A 21201-nucleotide genomic window follows, 5' to 3' on the forward strand; every position below is an offset into this window, starting at 1 on the left:
CCGCTGGGTAGCTTCTCTCCTCCTGCTCTTCTCCCGCACCAGTTCATCTCATCCACCTCCTATTTACTTATTGTATATATTTATACAAACTGTAAATTACAAAATAAATAAAAAAAAAGGTTCTGAATCTTAATAACTTTGATTTTAACTGCCGTAGAATTCTTGTATCTTTAACTTGTTTCGTCCTTCAATCCATCATCAGTGAATTAACCAGTTCAGAGTACAGATTTCTCCTGACAATGACTGGTAACCCGAAACCGGACAGGGGTTTTTTTTTTGCTTTTTTTGGCATTGGCTTCCGCCATACAGCCAGCATCGTCTAGGTGCTTATCACTAGAATATCACTCACTCTCCATTCTTACCTACAAATACATTCGCTTCACACATTCATCATTCTACTATATACCGCTATTTACATAAACTACTGCTAATGGATGGAGCAGCACTCTGTGCTCCTGCCATTCTTATAGCTTAACCAAAATTAAAATCACGTAATCCTTCTCTAAGCATTTTCTTCCATTCATTCTAATTCGGCTATAGCTTTTAAATACATTCATATTTCATTGCTAGCTCTGCTATCGACTTAAGCACATAAATGTTGGTGGAGAATATAATGTCTTCGTAGCGAAATGGTGCACCTAAATACCTGTATATGTCGTCAAACATTCGTTTCCTTTCTACTACATAACGTGGACATATCATTATTACATGTTTGAAATCCTCCTCCTCATTGCATTGTACGCAAAGAGGAGAGGACCTTTTGTTGATCCTGTGTAGATACGATCCGCACACCGCGTGGTTCGCTCTCAGCCTGCTTATTGTCGTAACAACCCATTTATTAGTGACAATTCCCTTAAACCATGGTTGTCTAGGTAACTGATCTGCCTTAGTTTTATAGAATCTACCTTTCCGGATAGGGTTACAAGAAAAATTCCGTGCTACAATGTATAAAATCAAACCTATAATTTGTTAGATTGGCAACTGCGTTGGTTGTAAAAAGCAAACGTTGACTATATAAAGATTTTTTATTTAAATTATCATTTTCAGAATTAGTCCTAAAGTGCTGTTAGTATTTCCTGGTCTAAAACTAACTGAGAGTTGTAACTTTTCAAACATCCAAAAAAATAAAAAAAGTAAAATGAAATACTAATATTTTAAAATTCAAATTAAAAAGAGAAAACGCAGAAGAAGTAAAGAGACAGAAACAATAAAACAAAAAGTTAAAAGTGGTAAAGCAAAAAAAAACTAAAGTTCTATATTTACGATTAATTTAAAAATTAGTTTGGTTAAATATCAATAAAAGGAAATGGTTGACATTTTAGAGAGACGGAAGTAGCACTAGGTCTGGTTTCAGGGCAACATCCAAATTATAATCGCCTTCCGGGCAAAATTTCTCTACCAGATCTCAGCTCTTGTATGTTTTATGTGCGTGTGTTTGTATATATATAACTATATATGTGTGTGACCTGAATGTCTGCGGTAAACTGCAGTTTGTGACGTACGTGCGGGCCAATCAAAGAGGCTGTGGGGGGGCTATTTGTAAATACGATCTCTGCGTGGTCTCGGCCGCGTGTTTTTGCATATTTTCACCCTTTTTTTTAAATTAATAAATAAAAATGATTTGTTGCCCAATAAGAAAAACCTTACTCAATAATTTGATCTGTACCGGAACTCTTGAAAAACAAAAATATTCACGAAATATTTATTAGACTCAGTTTTTCGGATTCAGAAATTTTAGAGACAAATTTCTCACAAATATCATTTTCCTTAACGAAAAACACAGTTTAAAAAAAGGTAAGTTTAACGATTGATTAAACGCGACAAAAGGTACACAAATCATGTATCCCAAATCTCTTGCCGCTTGCATCCACATCCTGAAACAGTTTAATAGTTCCGGTTACCAATTAAGACCCGGCCACTCCTAGTTTCCTCTCTTATTCCCCCCCCCCCATTTCCGTGTATGGCGGTGTTTCTCGTAAGCTCAAGCGCCTCCATGAACGGCTTCATAAGATTTATGTTCAGTATTCCCCAGAGACACTCGCATTTCGGCACTACTACGATGAGTTGAAGTGGCTTTTCCACTGTGTACCGCCGCCAGTGTGTTTTTGGCTTCATTCCTTTTCCAAGTTATCCAATCTCAAAGAGACCATCTTATATTTTCCAACTCTTCAAGTTCAAATTCTAGATCCATTCTCGTCCCTCTGATCTCTATATTCCCTCTCACCGTACCTCATCCTTTGGCAAATCTTCCTTATACGTGCTACCTCTCTCTCTGGAACTCCTTACCATCATCTGTCCGTCATGCTCCTGCCCTTTCTGTATTTAAATCCCGTCTATTCAGTTATCTCCTTTCTATCCAGCTTCCTCCGTAATTGATTGCATTTATTCCCTTAATTTTAATTCTTATTTTTGTAAATACTTCCTTATTTTTTGTATATAAATATCTAAAATACAGGCCAAACCAATAGTGCCTCTAAACTGTACATGTATTTATTCTAAGGGCACAATAGTCCCAGGATAATAAATTTATTTTCTCTCTTCTTAAATCAGCTAGTACCCAAGATTTCATACTTCAGTTCGTAATTTCAGTCATTTAAAGGTGCGGGAGCACACACGACTTAAAGGAACTGAAGTTAACTGGCGTTATCGACTACTTAATAAACTAATAGACCAACGTTCAAAACTTTCACTTAATAACTAAGGACTGATTTACAATTCTGTACTAAAACCCGCCTGGATGTACTGGTATTGAACTGTGATGTTCAACGAAACGCTCCAATCTTCAACGAATTCAATCTCTTCAGTCTCAAATTCTCTGCACTATCGTTAACGGCTCCATTTTCTGTTTCAAATCTAACCATCCACACAGACTTGGAAATTCCGTTTGTAGGTCCAGGTAGCTTGGACTTGCTATAAAAGTTTTCATCAGAACTTCATCACTCTCATTCCAATCCTCTTGTTCACCATTTATCATCTCATCACCATCCAGTTCATCATCCCAGACGATTAAAACGCCGGTGGCCTCGCGATTTTCTCACTCCTGAAGAGAGTAGCTAATACTGGGTGACTTTTTATAAACTTTTTTATTTTCTACCATTTATTACGCGTCCCGAAGCTTTATGGTAATCCTAAAATAAAATAAATATTACATTTTCATAAATTTTAATAAATAGGAACTTTAATTTGAAATACTTTTCTGAAACCGTACATACATTAAACTCATAAGTAATTTTTACGCGGAAGTCTGCCTTAAAAATAATTTACTACAAAAACTCTGTGTTTAAATATGTAATGTAGAGATAAATTCGGTTCAAATATTCTTAATTTAGTTACAAATTTAATTTTCCTTAATAGAATAAAATTGGTTGACCTTTATATGCTCTACAATGGCCATTTTAAAGGGAAGTAACAGAAAGGGCTTCTACCTAAGAAGGGTTCACAGAGAGTTTCCCTAGAAAGTGAACAATGAGTACGCCATATTTAAAGAGAACATAGTAAAAGTGTCGGGTTAACTTCCGTTTTGAGAGATTTTTTTCTTGGCTAAGTTTACTGTAAGGTTGTGATCATGATCGCTGTGACTTCCTGTACCAGGTAAGAGCTAGTAAAAAAAAAAGGGTGAAAAATACAATAAAATGGCACACTTCCGCGGTTTTTATTAAGAACGTGTTTTGACCAAGTCTCGAATGGTATTTAACGGAAAAACGAATTGCATAACGCGTAAATTGAACAGTTTTTCTTTTCCTTTTTCAGCAGAAGCAGGAAGCAGGTACTGAAAAATCTGCAAGGTTTCTCTTCTTAGGGAGAGGTTAAAGGAAGAGAAAAAAAAAGAGAAAAGATGAATGAGACCGATCGCAGTACTTCCTTTTTTATTCCCTGATAAGAGAAAGTAATATTTATTAAACGAAAGGGAAGAAGTATTGATTTTTTGTTTTTATTTAACCATATTATTATACACAGGACAGCGAATACACGAACATAGCAGACTAACTAACTACACGTGGCCCCGCCTAATAAATTTCGCGGGAGAGAATGCTCGTGTGTAAGTACGCGCGCCCGCCAGAAATATCTGACTTTTACGGCTCTCACTATACCGCCATCAAGTTTTCACCTGCACCGAACTACCAAATGGTTGTGTTGGTACGCCTTGTGCGTATGTTGGTATGAGCCTTGTACTTCCCTCTACTACCAATCAAAGACGAACAGACCTACTGACCTACTTTGTATATGGGCGAAAAATATCACAAACCAAGTTACATGTACTTCCGCCTTCATTGCCGTCTGTCTAATATTTCTTCCTTTAATTAATTTTAATTCTTCCTTTCTCAAAAAAAAGCCCTACAAAGGAATTTACTTACGAATTTACTTACGAAATTCATTTTTTTAGAAAAAAAAAAAGTCAAAGAAAAGTAATAAATACATTCATTACGCTTCCGGAAATGACTTCCAACTCTTAAGTTACTGTAACTCATATAACTGTCCTTTATAATGCTTAAAGACTTACATTTCAATGAATGCGTACTTTAAGGAAAAGCCACTGGAAAAACTATTTTTTCTGCAACCATGTAGGAATGTTCTCATTACTCAATTAAAATCAGCTGTGTAATGCCCAACTTTACCTCACTAGTGGGGAAAAAAATTCCCATTAGTGGCACTTTCCTCACTAGTGAGTGGGAAAACTTTATTGTGCTTCCTTGATATACAGGGTGATCCATTTAAAACGCACCAATCGCTAATAACTTTTTAGGGAAGCGGAATTTCGAAAAAAACCCACGAAGTAAACTAAATGTTTTTTTCGGTCTAGCTTTCAAATTTTCAACTCCCGATGCTGTATCTTCATTTTTGGCGGAGTTAGGGCTAAAAACCGGTTTGGGATTTCCTAAGGACCACTGGTTTTGACAATGATTATAAAAACTACATAAAAAACTGTGAAAAATGACGTTAATCCCGTTTGGATATCCCTAATATTTGTTGAGATATTTAAGATCTACTAAATAGTGTTAAACATCAAAAACTCAACATCAAAAAACAAAAAAAGAACTAGATTATTAAAATTATTACCAAGTATTGGCAATTCTTGGCCAAACCGGATGTTATTCGCTCCAATAGTGATTAAATATTTCCTCAATTCATTCATACCTAAATTGTTTGGCGTGTTTATAGTTGCTCAATTTCCAATAAACTGGAATAACATAATTTAGGCCACTGATTTTCAAATATTTTAAGTAAAAACTTGCCAATCTAATTTAATAATAATAATAATAAATATTGTATTTCACATAAAGCCCTGCCAGTTTTCGTAATAATGTATAGGTTGGGCGTGCCATTTAAATATTGTTTTATAATATTGTAACATTCTTTTTCTAAAAATATTCAATACGAGAGCTGGAGAGTGAATCCAACAAAATGGATTTAAGAACATAATTACAAATTCCTTTTTTTTATTACCTATTAAATAAAATCGTAAGACCTAGACCAGGGGGAATCGAACCTACTAAACCAACAATACATCATAGCTTTGCAGGTCTAGTCTCTTAACCAGCTCGGCTATCGTGGTGGCAATGAGGAGGAGGATTTCAAACATATAATAATGGATATGTCCACGTTATATGGTAGAAAGGAAACGAATGTTTCGACGACTTATTCAGGTATTTTAGATGCACCATTTCGCTACGAAGACATAATATTCTCCACCCAACATCTATGTGCTTAAATCAAAAGCAGAGCTAGCAATGAAATATGAATGTATTTAAAAGTTATAGCCGATTAGAATGAATGCAAAAAAATGATTAGAGAAGGATTACGGTGATTTTAATTTCGGTTAAGCTATAACGATGGCAGGAATATAGAGTACTGATCCATCCATTAGTTGTAAGTTTGTATGTAAATAGTTGTATATAATAGAGGGATGAATGAGTGAAGCGAATGTATTTACGAGGGTCGTTTGAAAAGTCCGTGCAAAGTCAGAGAGATAGCACTACTGGCGCGTATCGAGGTTATGTTTAGTTAGTAGCATCTCTTGGAAGAACACACACCAAGTTTCAGCCAGATCGGTCTATTTCTTTGTGTTTGGCATTCGTTTGAATCGAGGAAGTCGAGTGATTTTCAAAAAATGGACGAAAAAGAATTTCGTATGTTGATTAAACACTACTTTATGAAAGGCAAAACGCCTCAGGAGACTAAAGAGAAGCTTGATAAACATTATGGTGACTCTGCACCTTCGATTAGAACAGTTTATAAGTGGTATCAAAATTTTCGGAGTGGCCATATGGGCACAAGTGACGCTGAACGTTCTGGACGCCCTGTTGAGGTTTACTACTCCAGAAATCATTGATAAAATCCATGATATGGTGATGGATGACAGAAGAGTGAAGGTGCGTGAGATTGCTAGTGCTGTGGGCATCTCGAATGAACGGGTACATAATATTTTGCATCAACATTTGGACATGACAAAGCTATCCGCAAGATGGGTGCCGCGATTGCTCACGCTTGACCAAAAACGAAATCGTGTGAAGTGTTGCAAGGACGGTTTGCAGCTGTTCCAGTAGAATCCGCAGGACTTTAAGCGTCGTTTCGTCACTGTGGATGAAACATGGATACATCACTACACTCCTGAGACCAAAGAACAATCTAAACAATGTGTTACCAAGGGGGAATCAGCGCCAAAAAAGGCGAAGACCGTTCCTTCGGCCGGAAAGATTATGGCGACTGTCTTTTGGGATTCGCAAGGAATAATCCTCATCGACTATCTGGAAAAGGGTAAAACTATTACAGGTGCATATTATTCATCGTTATTGGACCGTTTGAAAACCGAGCTGCCAGAAAAACGCCCACGATTGGCCCACAAAAAAGTCCTTTTCCATCACGCACAACGCACCAGCTCACACCTCAGCAGTTGTGGTCGCAAAATTAATGGAAATAGGGTTCCAACTCGTTTCACATCCCCCCTATTCTCCAGACTTGGCTCCCTCGGACTACTATTTGTTCCCCAATATGAAGAAATGGCTGGTGGGAAAAATATTTTATTCAAACGAGGAGGTGATTGCAGAAACGAATGGCTATTTTTCAGACTTGGACAAATCCTATTATTCGGAAGGGATCAACAAACTAGAGCAGCGTTGGACGAAGTGTATAAGCCTAAAAGGAGACTATGTTGAAAAATAAAAAAGGTTTACCCCAAAAAATTAAGTAGTTTTTATTTTTGCACGGACTTTTCAAACGACCCTCGTATAAGTAAGAATGGAGAGTGAGTGATATTCTAGTGATAAGCACCTAGACGATGCTGGCTGTATGCCGGAAGCCAATGCCAAAAAATAGGCAAAAAAAAAATTTCTTTTATTTTAATTTATAATAAGTCATTTAATCCTCGTCAATGTTTAGGGCCTAACATTGTGCCTAGCAAAATATTACTACGAAGGATGTAAACAAAAATCAAGATCTTTGCAAGAGTTCAGTAAAAGTGACAAGTTTGATGAAAATGAAAGAATAAATATGAAAATCCCTTCAATGAAGTGGTAATATCTCCTCCTCCTCCTTCTCGCTGTCCTTTTATCCTATTTTGCGATCTGCAAAAAACATGGCCACCCCCTAGCAAAGTGTCTATAACAAGGAATTCATCCCCCCTTTTCAAGAGGTAAGACCGTAGGCCAATTAGTGAACTTGATGAACATTATTAAATAGAATGTAAACAGTAAGTTGGGTATAAAAGGAGATCCCTCTAGAGTTCTGGTGGCCATATTTCCATCAAGTATCTCCTTTAATGGGCTACAGCCTACACTATGGCCGATATAAATGGAAAAGCCCACTCTCTAGACTCTAATAGAAAAAGCACATCTCTAAATGGATAATTAGCTATTATAACTACTTCTACTTCTCAATCATTAAGTTAGTTTCTGACAAGTTATAAAAACAAAAACAAAATATGTTCGCACAATAATAGAATACAATTCTACTTTGTTTTCCTTATTTCACTCAGAACTCATCATAATTACAGTATGAGTTAAATATATGCAAAAGATATAAGGCCAAGGTCACTTCTAGCAAGCAGGGAAAGGAACACCATTCGGAGTGAAAGGTTCGATCGATATTCTTCCACTCAATGCACAACTCAACCTCAGTTTCTCCCACTTATTTACTCTAGCGATGAAAATCCTACATTTTCTATGGCTAATATTCAGCTAATAAGAAAAAAAAAAAGGATTGAGTCTTGGCAACACTGTTCTTTTTTATGGAGGAGGATCGTCTGCCTCTATCTTAGAAGGCCTAGTACTTCTGGGTTTACTCCCTGGTCGTAGGACCTTATTAAACGAAGCGGAGGTACACCCCTATGTGTGTGCTGTTAATGTCTTTGAGAAGCATATAAGTTCTAGGGGTGAGAGAAGCAAGATATCCGTGTAGTGAGTTCGGATAACCCATGGAAACGCTGCTTTCCAAGTGTTTTACCTTACTGGTGCAAGGATCTGTATCTATGGCGCAACCGTCCCAAAAGGACCCAGGCCTTGTCCACAAAGCTTCTGCCAAGACATCCCTGGTCTTTGGCGCCTTCATTCACCACCGCATAACACCCATTGAGGTAAGATCATCTTGGAGATAGATCATCCAGCCCAGCGCAAGCGAGGTCTTCATCTCTGGCGAGAGCACCACACCGGGTCGACCATAGAGGAGCCTTTTAGAGTGAAATGACTTGACCAGCGGACGAAGACCTTTCTTTATAAAGTTCACTATGTGTCTTCTTCCTTGACATCTTTACAATTCTTCGTTTTTCCTAATCCTCCAAAGTATGGGCCAAATATTTTCCTCAGGACCTTTCTCTCACACACTCCAAGCAATCTTTCGCTCTCTTTAGGGCAAGGATCACTTTAGACAATAAATACTATTTTGCCAATCCAAAAAGTTACTCTGTTTCAAAATTCTGTCCAGACGAACCTAACTACTGATTAAATCTATTATTAGAACAGTATTCATATACACAAGTGTTGTCTCGCGAGTGGTGAGCGAAGTCTGAATGTATGGAAAAAGAAAACCTCACAGAATCCTCAAAGGGTCAGCGAAGAAAAGAGATCGGTGGAGGACCAGGTTGTAAGCGGAACTAAAGGAGGGACCTTTACTAGAAAACAGGATCTCTTGACCTTCATGAAAATTAGGACGCCTTAAATGGTTAAGGCTATGTAGGAGCGAATCACCCTTAGGCTATAGAAGTGCTCTTTGGGGTTTCAAGGGTGAAGGAGGGGGTCAGCATTGATTGAGGGATGCTTCGTTAAGAGATGTTTCGGATGGCATAGAAGCGGACCTGAATGCATTGATGGCGCTCTTGATCAGGATGAATGGAGAAAGCTTAAGGAAGAGTCCAGGATCATCTAGGATTGAAGCGTTTAAGTGATGAAATGAGAAAGAAAGACAGATGGATACTCTCTCACGGATAGTTTTTCTTGAAAACCACTCTTTGTTTTTGGAACTCAGACGTCTTCAAAACGAGTCACTTACAGCGGAAACGTGATATCAAGAACATGATCATCCAATAAGTATTAAGAAAAATTGAAACATTATTAAATTTGATTTAACTAATTGCCATAGTAACTCGTACTATGAAAAAATATACAATTTATTATCCAATGAAGTTGATAAATTAAGCAAAAACTAACTTAAGTTGAAATTGTATTAATGAATTGTTTAGTGAATGGTGAAATTTCGTGTAATTCCTCAGCGATGAATAATATAAAAAAAGATATTAAGGATTTTGGAGATCTTCTGTTCGACATTATGCCCAAACAATTAGAGCTGAAGAAAGACAAAACGAAAAAGACGAAGCCACCACCACCACCTGGTTAGTCTTCCGTTTTCTTAGCACTTCCGTTTGAACAAGGTAGGGATTTACTGGAACTCCTAGCCAAGCCATTCCAGCAACTAATGTCAAACTATCTTTCTGATGTTTTTTTTATTTTTATTTTGCACAAGCATCATCGTTAGTCCCAAATCCTATATCATCCTAGCACTATTATCAATTCTTCACTATCCTTAGATCTTGGCCCACTTGAAGCCGCTCAAAATATGCTTGTTTGATCTTTGCAAACAAAAGCGGTAAGTGGACTGTATAAAATAGGGTGTAGTTCTTAATGCGGGCAATCAAAATGAAATTATACAAACAAAGTGAAATAATAAAGCTTACCTTCAAGATGTGGACACTGGCGTGACAAAGCTCTAAGGAAATGGAAACCCCAAAGGGAAAAGAGAGTCGACTCCCCCCCTCCCTGGCCCCAGATACCTTTATGAGCGTAGATTGTGTCCTCGTGACTAAAGGCGAGCTGGTTGAAGGCCAAATAGGCGTAAATATTCTTTTATAGCGGTGAACATGCGGTGTAGCGAGAATAGCGGAAAACTGCGTACCCGTGAACATGCGGTGTAACGAATAGAAGTGAACACGGGTTAACACTAGAAATTGCGGTGTAACGAGAAGAGTAGTAACTGAACACTCGTACACTTTATAGCGGTGAACATGCGGTGTAGCGAGAATAGCGGAAAACGGAAAGCACTTCAGTACGAGTGCCAGCGGAAGAAACGTTACGACAGGCGGCGGAGAGCGATTCGGACGACAAACTTGAACTGAAGGATGAAACGGAGCAATGAGCCGTCGGAGGTTGTCGTAAGTACGACAACTGTTGAGGTCGATGCGTGCGATGCGATTAGCCTACATTGGGGGACAGAAAGGAGTTAAAACTGAGACGAAACAATGCTGGGCCAAAACAAACTAATTAATTGAATGAAGCATTTATTTGCGAATAAAATTCGTTTTAATTCCATCCATTCATGAATTCACTCTTATAGACAAAGAAAAAATTCAAAATTTTCTATCTGGCCGATGATAGATTTGTACATCGTACTGAACTGACACGTTAGAGCAGAGACTTTCCAACTATTTTCACTTAGCGCCTCCGAAAGAAAAAGAAAAGTTACTCGCTGACTGCTGCTAATCTGTAGTTTTTCTTTTTTAACCCACAGATCTAAAAAGAAAATGGCACAAGGATTGTCGAGTTAAACACTTCAATCGGAAAATTCCCAAACCAGAAGATAAGCTAATTTTCTTTTCTTGTATGAGAGTAAGTAATTTTAACTTATTTTCTTTTTTTTTTTTTGTAAATTACCACGTGTACACATAGTGCATAGTTCACTTCCGAAAGCTCTTTCATCCCTTTCCTTAATGAAAGTAATAGGAAACAATTTTTTAAAATTTTCTGGATAAACCTCTACCTTCCCTCCAAAAAAAAAACAACTGGAAAAACCTCTGTATCATACTCTAGAGTAGGGATGGCGAACCTCTGTGAGACGTGGGTCAAATTTTGTTCATTTTTTTCTTTTAAGTACTAGCTCTTGGGTCACTAATGCCCATTTGCACAAGAGTTAAGTTTAAACATTTTAAACTGAATATTTTCAAAACTAAACATCTTTAAAATTCAGTTGGCTTAACGGGGTAAAACGGGGACGCAACAAGTGCTATGGAAGTCTCTCTTTTTACAAACATTACTGAACAAAACCTGAACAAAAAGTGTGTTTTATCTGAAGAAAAATCTAAATATGGTTATTTGCTTTGGGTTGTCGATTTTTTTAACAAACAAAATATGAGTAAAATTATACATTTTATATTATATTTTGTAAACACTTTTGCTTTATTTCAAATATTACAAAAAGCATTTGTCGTTATTTGCGTTTTAGAACTGTAATGATCAAACTAAAGGTTATAGATAGGCATTTAAATTGCTTTTGTGTCAATGCGTGATTGAAAAAAAATACAGATAGAATATAAGTATTACCCATACAATTAGAAAATCTAAATCAACCCGCGTAAACAAACAAATGGTTGCCTAGCAATTGTGGGTCAGTGTCTGTCCCGCGGGTCAAAGGTTCGTCATCACTGCTCTAGAGGAACTCAAAACGTTGTATTACGTGGTAAGCACTCAAAATAGAATATATAAAAACTGCACAATTGCTGTACATCCTCCCTTTGAATAGAACGGGGTAGTTTGAAAATTATTAAAAAATTAAAGAAAACTTAATATTGAAATTTTCCAGGATTATTATGAAAACCGTGAAAACCCTCCAGTTTATAGTTTTTTGCCAAATTTCGCCGTAAAGGTGGCCAAACTACTTTATCACGAAAAACTCAGAACATTACGTAAGAGAAATTTGAATTACTTTATTTACTTTAATATGAAACTATTTTTTTTTCTTTTTTTTTAATGTATGGCTTAAGACTTGACGAGGTTTTCCGGATACTGCCGGAAAAAAACGATCACAAACCCTGTTGCAGAACTGATTAAGGACACCTCTCTGTTACAACTATTTCAACGATGTATAGGATTTGTTCGATTGCCTGAACTGAGATAGCGCTCAAATCTCTTGCTGAGGGAGCTGTTGTCAAAGACAGTCAACAACAAAAACCACTGGCGACCATGTTTGGAGAGAAGAAAAGGGGTGAACAACTCGGCCCCTTTGGAGCAAGATATCTCCAGAAAGCTGCAACTCTCTCTTGCAGGCACATCTCTTGCTCAATCCAAAATCGTAATGCGATCCTTGGTAAAAAAAAAACAAAAAAAAAGAGAATACCTCAGGAATAAATGGGTTACAAACAAGAACTAAGTAGAGGAGGATTTCTACCCTTTTCCAAAGCCAATCTGCTGACTTCCCTCACTTCTGGACTTAGCCAGATATTGTAATGGCATATGTCCTTCCCAAAGAAAATGGTGTAGGGGGGTCTGACACCCCGATCTATCTACATCCCGATCTTCAAAAAATTGCCATAGAGATTCTGGAAGGTTATAAAGGACACAAGGAGATGATTCCTATGATTACTGATCCCTGCTCTCTTCCTAGAATCACTATAGACAGCTTGGAGGAGCCACCCTTAGAATATCAGAAGAGTATTGTGCAATGTTCACTCTTCATGGAGAACCTGAGTAATTACCAGGTGTTCATAAGCTGAAGAGTTGCTGTTCCATTCAACAAGGCAAGTAACTCAGCCAGCGTAATGATTGACACAACTCGATAAGCTTTTTTTAATTTTTGCAGATTCTTTAGATTTTATTATTCTCCGCCATTACGAAAAATTATTCCCAAAACTTTCCTTTATCAACTACTTAGTCTCGCGATATTTTTACCCCAAAAATAATACGACACCTGGGAAGTCACCTGGGTAAGGATATACCTTAGCTAAATCATCAGATTCTTATTTCTTAAATATCTTGAAATGGTGAGCGATTGTAGAGAGTCAGTGCTGGCACTCAATAAAAGAACACAATAGATCTTGAAGGACACAGTATATCATGATATATACTGTGTAAATTAATAAGATAATAAAAGTAATAATAATAAAATTAATAATTAAAACAGTCCAGCAAGACAGTTCTAAAATCTGACAAAGATGGCTGCATAAAAATTAATGTTTATCATTTTTCAGCTCTTTTAGAACATCCAGAGATGGTATCAGATCTGTTAAATTACGAAAAACTATTGCATAAAATGGAAAAATTACAAAATATTTTATGGAAGAAATTCATAAGCAAAATGAATGAGGATAACAATCAGGCAGAGATGAAAGCGAAAAATTGGTTCCGACAAAAACTTCGACGTTTCTATGAAAAACTAGTTCCTTATACAGAAATAACTGACGTAGGTGGTTGGCTAGCTTCCGATCATTCTTAAAACAGTTCATAAAACACACACACACACACACACACGGACACTGAGAGAGAAGTGAGAGAGACCAATATGTGAAAACCACTTTTTCGTATTTCAGAGGACCACCTTAAACCAAAGTACCAACTGAAAATTCGAAATTAAAAAAAAAAAAAAAAAACAAATCTGCACGATTTTAATACTTCCTGTCTTACGAGGAAGGAGAATATTACTTTTAAGGAAGGAGAAACATTTCTGAATGAAAGTGTGTGAAACGTTTGCATATAAATATGTGTCGAGGGGGTGGAGGAGTAAGAGGAAGAAAATTGTATAATACAGGAAATCTGGTTTTGATTTAGGAAAAATATCATAATCCAATATTCATGATTTCTGGAATGATAATTCCAAAAAATGGGCTCTAAAACTTCATTAGCAAAATAAAAACCCGTTTTCTGAAACATACGAGGGTCGTTTGAAAAGTCCGTGCAAAGTCAGAGAGATAGCACCACTGGCGCGTATCGAGGTTATGTTTAGTTAGTAGCATCTCTTGGAAGAACACACACCAAGTTTCAGCCAGATCGGTCTATTTCTTTGTGTTTGGCATTCGTTTGAATCGAGGAAGTCGAGTGATTTTCAAAAAATGGACGAAAAAGAATTTCGTGTGTTGATCAAACACTTCTTCATGAAAGGCAAAACGCCTCAGGAGACTAAAGAGAAGCTTGATAAACATTATGGTGACTCTGCACCTTCGATTAGAACAGTTTATAAGTGGTTTCAAAATTTTCGGAGTGGCCATATGGGCACAAGTGACGCTGAACATTCTGGACGCCCTGTTGAGGTTACTACTCCAGAAATCGTTGATAAAATCCATGATATGGTGATGGATGACAGAAGAGTGAAGGTGCGTGAGATTGCTAGTGCTATGGGCATCTCGAATGAACGGTTACATAATATTTTGCATCAACATTTGGACATGACAAAGCTATCCGCAAGATGGGTGCCGCGATTGCTCACGCTTGACCAAAAACGAAATCGTGTGAAGTGTTGCAAGGACGGTTTGCAGCTGTTCCAGAAGAATCCGCAGGACTTTAAGCGTCGTTTCGTCACTGTGGATGAAACATGGATACATCACTACACTCCTGAGACCAAAGAACAATCTAAACAATGGGTTACCAAGGGGGGGAATCTGCGCCAAAATAGGCGAAGACCGTTCCTTTCGGCCGGAAAGATTATGGCGACTGTCTTTTGGGATTCGCAAGGAATAATCCTCATCGACTATCTGGAAAAGGGTAAAACTATTACAGGTGCATATTATTCATCGTTATTGGACCGTTTGAAAACCGAGCTGCAAGAAAAACGCCCACGATTGGCCCACAAAAAAGTCCTTTTCCATCACGACAACGCACCAGCTCACACCTCAGCAGTTGTGGTCGCAAAATTAATGGAAATAGGGTTCCAACTCGTTTCACATCCCCCCTATTCTCCAGACTTGGCTCCCTCGGACTACTATTTCTTCCCCAATATGAAGAAATGGCTGGCGGGAAAAAGATTTTATTCAAACGAGGAGGTGATTGCAGAAACGAATGGCTATTTTTCAGACTTGGAAAAATCCTATTATTCGGAAGGGATCAACAAACTAGAGCAGCGTTGGACGAAGTGTATAAGCCTAAAAGGAGACTACGTTGAAAAATAAAAAAGGTTTACCCCAAAAAATTAAGTAGTTTTTATTTTTGCACGGACTTTTCAAACGACCCTCGTATGATAAACTAGAGAGTAAAGGTAGTTCATTATCCAACTAATTTATAAGTAATATACCATTTCCTCAAATTACAGTGGTTAATTGATAAATTAAAAAAGAAGTTTGAAAAAAAATTGAAAATTTATGCATTTAAAGCACGAAAAGAATTAGAAACATTAACACAAATCAAACTGATGAGAGATCTACAAGATATTGAAGAAGATTTTCGTATAGAAAGAAAAATAAAATTACAAAAATCCATCGATGATCAACACAAAGCTCTACAGCTGTTTGAATTGTAAGATTTTGTTATTTAAAATTATTATTTTAAGTTTTTTTTTTAATCAGCTTTGAAAAGAAAAAAAGGGATGCTGAAAACTTGCTTCTTCTACTGCGAATCCTTGCGGGCAATCTGGAGAGGGATTATTCTCTTGCTTCAAGTTTCATTTTTTAAATGTTAATACTTTATGAACTCGAAATATTAGTAACATATCTAATTTTACAGTGACTCTATAGTTAAATCAGTTTTTAGACAGATCTAAGGCCTACCATAAAGTATATTCGAATATTTTTCAATGCTTATGCTCATAACAGCTTATGTCGTCAACGTATCTAAGAGTAAGCTAATTACAAAGAATCTATTTTATGTCTATTTCTATTTAAACACAATGTGTTACGCTAATACGCTTTGTTTTTGAGATGTGCTAAATTATTAAGATGAAAGCCAAGACAGTAATTACTTCTACAAAAAAGCAGTGCAGCAAATTTGAAGTGAAGATTACTGATAGCGGTTCAAAACTAGCAAAGACAGGCATAAGAATCATAAAAAGCAAGTAACTTTGTAGATTAAACGAAGTTATAAAGTAGGATCACCTTAGGATTTAAATTAAGTATCTAATAAAAGAGCAACCTTTTTCATTGTTTTATATTGAAAGACGTAAGAAAAGAGTAAATTTATTGCGACTAATCACTAAGGGTTACAATTACATCATTGATCATTATCATAAGATAAAATTACTTTCAATATGAAGGTTATTAAGTATCTCTAATTATTAAGAAACACGAATATTCCTATTGATCTAAAAATAATGATCTGCTAAACCTTTTGCACAAAAAATTCGAATAAATCCAGCTAGATTTTATCTCGTATACTTCTTGAAATGATCGCTTTTGTTTTTCAGAAAATATCTTGAAAATTATTACAAAAAGTTCAATAAATTACAACAGACAAAACTCAAAACAGCTTTACGTGTAACGACATTATTAGAGATTGAACACAATCAACAAATTATTGATCATGCAAGAATACAATTTCAACAATTCAATGAGAAACATAAATTGAAAAGCATGGAATCGGCCAAATTATTTGCACAAACAAAACGTCAGGCACAAGCACTTTCAGAAGAAATTATTGATAAAATTGAATTAAATCGTAACCTACACGAACGTATTAATACATGTAAATCAATGACCAAAGAAGTTATAGAACAGGCTGTCAATTTAATAAACTATTTTATACGAGAAAAAGATAAAGATGTGGAACCATTCCCACATTTAGATAAGAAATCTATTAGAAAGGTTAGTCAAGAGATTTACTTTACTTAATATGTACTTACTCCAGATTAAGCCCTATTCTTGTTAATAATTCCAATTTTAATAACCAATGAATCAATTTGAGATTAACTTGAATAGATGGAAGGTTGTTGACCACAAATTAAGCACTTAAGATTGCACCATAACATGCCACTGATAACCTGATGCACGTAATGAAACAAATAGCATAGATGAACTTGCAAATGGCGGCAAAATTTAAATTTAACCATAATTTTTCTTTTACTTTTTTAATACTTCTATTAGAAACATGAAATTCGTAAAAAAATATATTTTTTACAATTTTTTCGATAACAGTTTTGACTAATTACTTAACTCACTTTCATTCTCAAAAATATCTAAATTTTTTCGAATATTTTGCAGAGACTAGCTAAAGAATAAAAAAATTACGAACACTACCACTTACCATAAACTCTTTATAAGACTTAGCAGTCAAATACATACATCTTGTGGAACGCCCAATAGATTTAACAGTTCGCAGTAGATTTGACAATCTTCACCGAACTAAGCATAATTCTGTACTTATTCTTCCACAGTTGTCTAAACACCGACAAAAAATACAAGACAAAAAGATGCTCGTTTAGTTTTTTGCCTTAAAAACGAACGATGGCCAAGAATTTTTTTTTGTAGAGTTAAACACAACTTTGTACATCAAGTTGCAAGTTGCTACTCCTACAACAGATACTTAATTTTCTACTCGCATATGTTTAATTCGTAATTCTTTTCTTTTAAAAAAAACTCCCTACTGTTGAATAAAAGTTCTGTTTCAGGATGGCTTTCATTTAATTAAACACCTAACACAATGCTCGTAGAACCCCAATAATTAAACAATAAACTTGAAGGTAGGGAATAAAGATATTTTCTAAAAACTTACTGTCTTGATTGAATCTCTGCAACCAATTATCTGATATGTATCTCTCGGAATGGCATTTGTCTTTAAGCGTCAGCTCTTAAGAAGAAATTAAATCTTCTTAATATTTCCTGCATAATTTAAAGTTAGATTCACTAATAGTAAAACATACCAAGTAAAGCCAAATATAATTAAAATAATAAACGTACCGCCTGTTCCCATTCACTGCAACGGGGCCATCTTGTGACGTAATGACCAAATGGTTACTATAAAATCAAATCTGTTTAATTTGTTTTCTTTGTAAAAATATCAAATTAAAATAAACTTTAATAAAAATAGTTAGCAAAAACAAAAAGAAAATCCAAAATATGGTTAACAATTTTTTATTTAATATTTTAATAATTTAATTAAATTAATCTTTTAATTTTGTAGTTAAGGAAAATTCTTTATTCTCGTGTTGTAACTGTATTTTTAATGGTATAATTGTAAACCTAATCGTACCTCTTACATGATATGAAATGCTTAAACTAAACATTCTTCATGAAAAACCGCTTAAAATGCTTGTCAAATGGATTTTTGCGACAAAGAATTTAGTTTAATCCATTCTATTTTGGCAGGGAGGGCTAGTTCATTTGACAATATCCTCTGAACTTTCCTAATGCCGTTCCCATAGTATGGATATGACAGTTTATGTATCTTTAGAGACTGACATCTTTAAGTAACCACACTAATAGCTAAAACTTCAACTTCAGATGCGGACTTCTTAATTTTTTTTAAAAGGGTGTACAATCAATTTACCAACAAGCTTTTCTAAAAAGCTCTCAATTGACCTAAGTATTCGAAGGAGGACATATTATGACGAAAGCCAAGGGCGCGTATATTATACCTTCTAGAGAGCCCGAACATTAATTTAATATTGCGGATGTAAACATCAAGCATTTGCAGATCCATTTTAAGATTTGGGCAACCTCAGAAGTAGAAAAGATTGTATTTTTTTGTGGCGGACACTCCCATTAATTCAATATTTTCATTATTTTTGTATTTATTTTCTAGATATTAAAGCTGGTATATGTTTGCATACCAACGGATACATCAACAATCGACACTGAGATGGTAAGCTGTATATCAGCAATGGAACGGAAAAAATGTTTACTCAAATTTCTAACGGGCGAATCAGATGTGGAGTATATAATAAATGAAGGCACCGACCCGATGAGTGAGATCGATAGTATAGTCGATACTCTGCTCAATCGTGTAATACTAATTACAGAAAAACATAAAATAAAATCTAAGATACTTTCTACAAGTCCAAGTGGAGATTTTGACATTTTCGATGAGGAATTGTTGATTGATGATGCTCTCCACAAGAAAAGGGAACAAGAAATGTTCTTCAGGTTGGTAGACGATGGTTTAAAAGTGCCCAGAGGTGGTGATCGTATGGATTTTGCCACAAAAAGTTTGAAAGTCATTGCCACCATATTGAATAGAGACAAAGAAGTAATGAACGCTCTATTTGGAAAAGACTAAAATGATAAAACCATTGTACCGTTGTCATAACTTATTTACAAATAAATTTGTAACTTTATCAGTCTATTTTTGTTTAATGATTTAAGGCGCATCAGCATCAAAGGTTATTGGCGCCCGGAGCTATTTTCAGTGCTCTGCCGGCCTCCGGACAGTGTCCTCTCGTTACAGACAACACTGTCCATCACCGGACAGTGAGCTGTAAGAAGCTCCTAGGAAGAGAAAATCTAAGAGCCAGCAGCTGGATTCGAGCCCGGCACCTCCGCATGGGAGTTCAATACGCTAACCGCATAGCTAATTCCTTCCATTTTATCAGTCTATTATTTGGACATTCGGTGTGTGAATAGAAATGTGGAAATGAGTTTTCTTAACAATCTAAAGAGGGGAGTTAAGAAAAACTGCCCATGATTCACTTTTTACTTCCTTTACAGACCTAAGAAATCCGTAACCGAGAATGGGGATCAACCCTTTCACTTTTAATGCAAATTAAATTATAATTTTTTGGTCTTATTTTACCTTTTTGCTCAATGTAAATCAATAAGGCATAACAAAGCACTAATGTTGCTTTTATGGTAACAATTATTCTACATTTTTAACTGATTACCCGTGGCTACAATTGTAAAATTAACTGTACCACTTTGTCGATTAATGGATTCCAAAAGTTCAAACTGTAACTACTTCTTGTCAATTTAACGACAATTTATACCATAAATTTACACTTCCCAAGCTATTGATTAACTTTTGAGACCAAAGAAACTGAAATGACATTATCAGATTTCCCAAGTCAGTACTTAAAAAAATAAATTACAGTTTCAAATCTACACTGAAAAGATCTGTTCAGACTTGTGCATTATCTGTGAAAGAATAAATCAACAAATCAAAATGAATTCACCTTCCTCCTTCTTCACTGTTAAAACCTATTTCGTAAATTTATAGAAAAAACCCCGTTCTTTCGACTAGGATTTGCTTCTTATTTTTCAAAATAGGTAGACCCAACAAGAACCATATAGCATTGGGCTAATTATTAACTATCAAAGATAAAAAAAAAAGAAGTACAGTGAACTTAGGGAACTAAAATCACTTTTTCCACTCCATTTAATGTATAATATTTCCAAATATTATAGATCGACCAATCAACTACGATCAAGCATTGGCCTTATTGTTAACTATCAAAGTAAGAAAATGAAGAAATACAACGAACTTGGGGAAAAACCACCACTTTTTCCACTGGTTTTAACATATTATATTTCCAAACAGATCGAACAATCAAGTACGATCAAGCATTGGCCTTATTGTTAACTATCAAAGTAAGAAAATGAAGAAATACAACGAACTTGGGGAAAAACCACCACTTTTTCCACTGGTTTTAACATATTATATTTCCAAATAGATCGACCAATCAAGTACGATCAAGCATTGGCCTTATTGTTAACTATCAAAGTAAGAAAATGAAGAAATACAACGAACTTGGGGAAAAACCACCACTTTTTCCACTGGTTTTAACATATTATATTTCCAAACAGATCGACCAATCAAGTACGATCAAGCATTGGCCTTATTGTTAACTATCAAAGTAAGAAAATGAAGAAATACAACGAACTTGGGGAAAAACCACCACTTTTTCCACTGGTTTTAACATATTATATTTCCAAATAGATCGACCAATCAAGTACGATCAAGCATTGGCCTTATTGTTAACTATCAAAGTAAGAAAATGAAGAAATACAACGAACTTGGGGAAAAACCACCACTTTTTCCACTGGTTTTAACATATTATATTTCCAAACAGATCGACCAATCAAGTACGATCAAGCAT

General features: G+C 35.7%; 1 protein-coding gene and 1 long non-coding RNA gene across 2 annotated transcripts; one reads left to right on the top strand and one right to left on the bottom strand.

Moving 5' to 3' along the window:
* Positions 1 to 9575: 9575 nt before the first annotated feature.
* On the top strand, positions 9576 to 19446 carry LOC141447376 (uncharacterized). Its single transcript, XM_074114868.1, has 7 exons — positions 9576 to 9820; positions 10993 to 11090; positions 12061 to 12163; positions 13445 to 13656; positions 15496 to 15698; positions 16582 to 16978; positions 18915 to 19446. The coding sequence occupies exons 1-7, from the start codon at positions 9658 to 9660 to the stop codon at positions 19386 to 19388; spliced, it is 1650 nt and encodes a 549-aa protein (XP_073970969.1). The 5' UTR covers positions 9576 to 9657; the 3' UTR covers positions 19389 to 19446.
* LOC141447397 (uncharacterized) lies at positions 17433 to 18117 on the bottom strand. Its single transcript, XR_012454293.1, has 3 exons — positions 18071 to 18117; positions 17886 to 17992; positions 17433 to 17551 (listed from the first exon to the last, which is right to left on the bottom strand). It is a non-coding gene; the product is annotated as an uncharacterized lncRNA (long non-coding RNA).
* Positions 19447 to 21201: the final 1755 nt, after the last annotated feature.

Source organism: Rhodnius prolixus, unplaced genomic scaffold (genome assembly GCF_049639745.1).
Source record: "Rhodnius prolixus isolate KJV_2025 unplaced genomic scaffold, Rpr scaffold_7, whole genome shotgun sequence".
NCBI lineage: Eukaryota > Metazoa > Arthropoda > Insecta > Hemiptera > Reduviidae > Rhodnius > Rhodnius prolixus.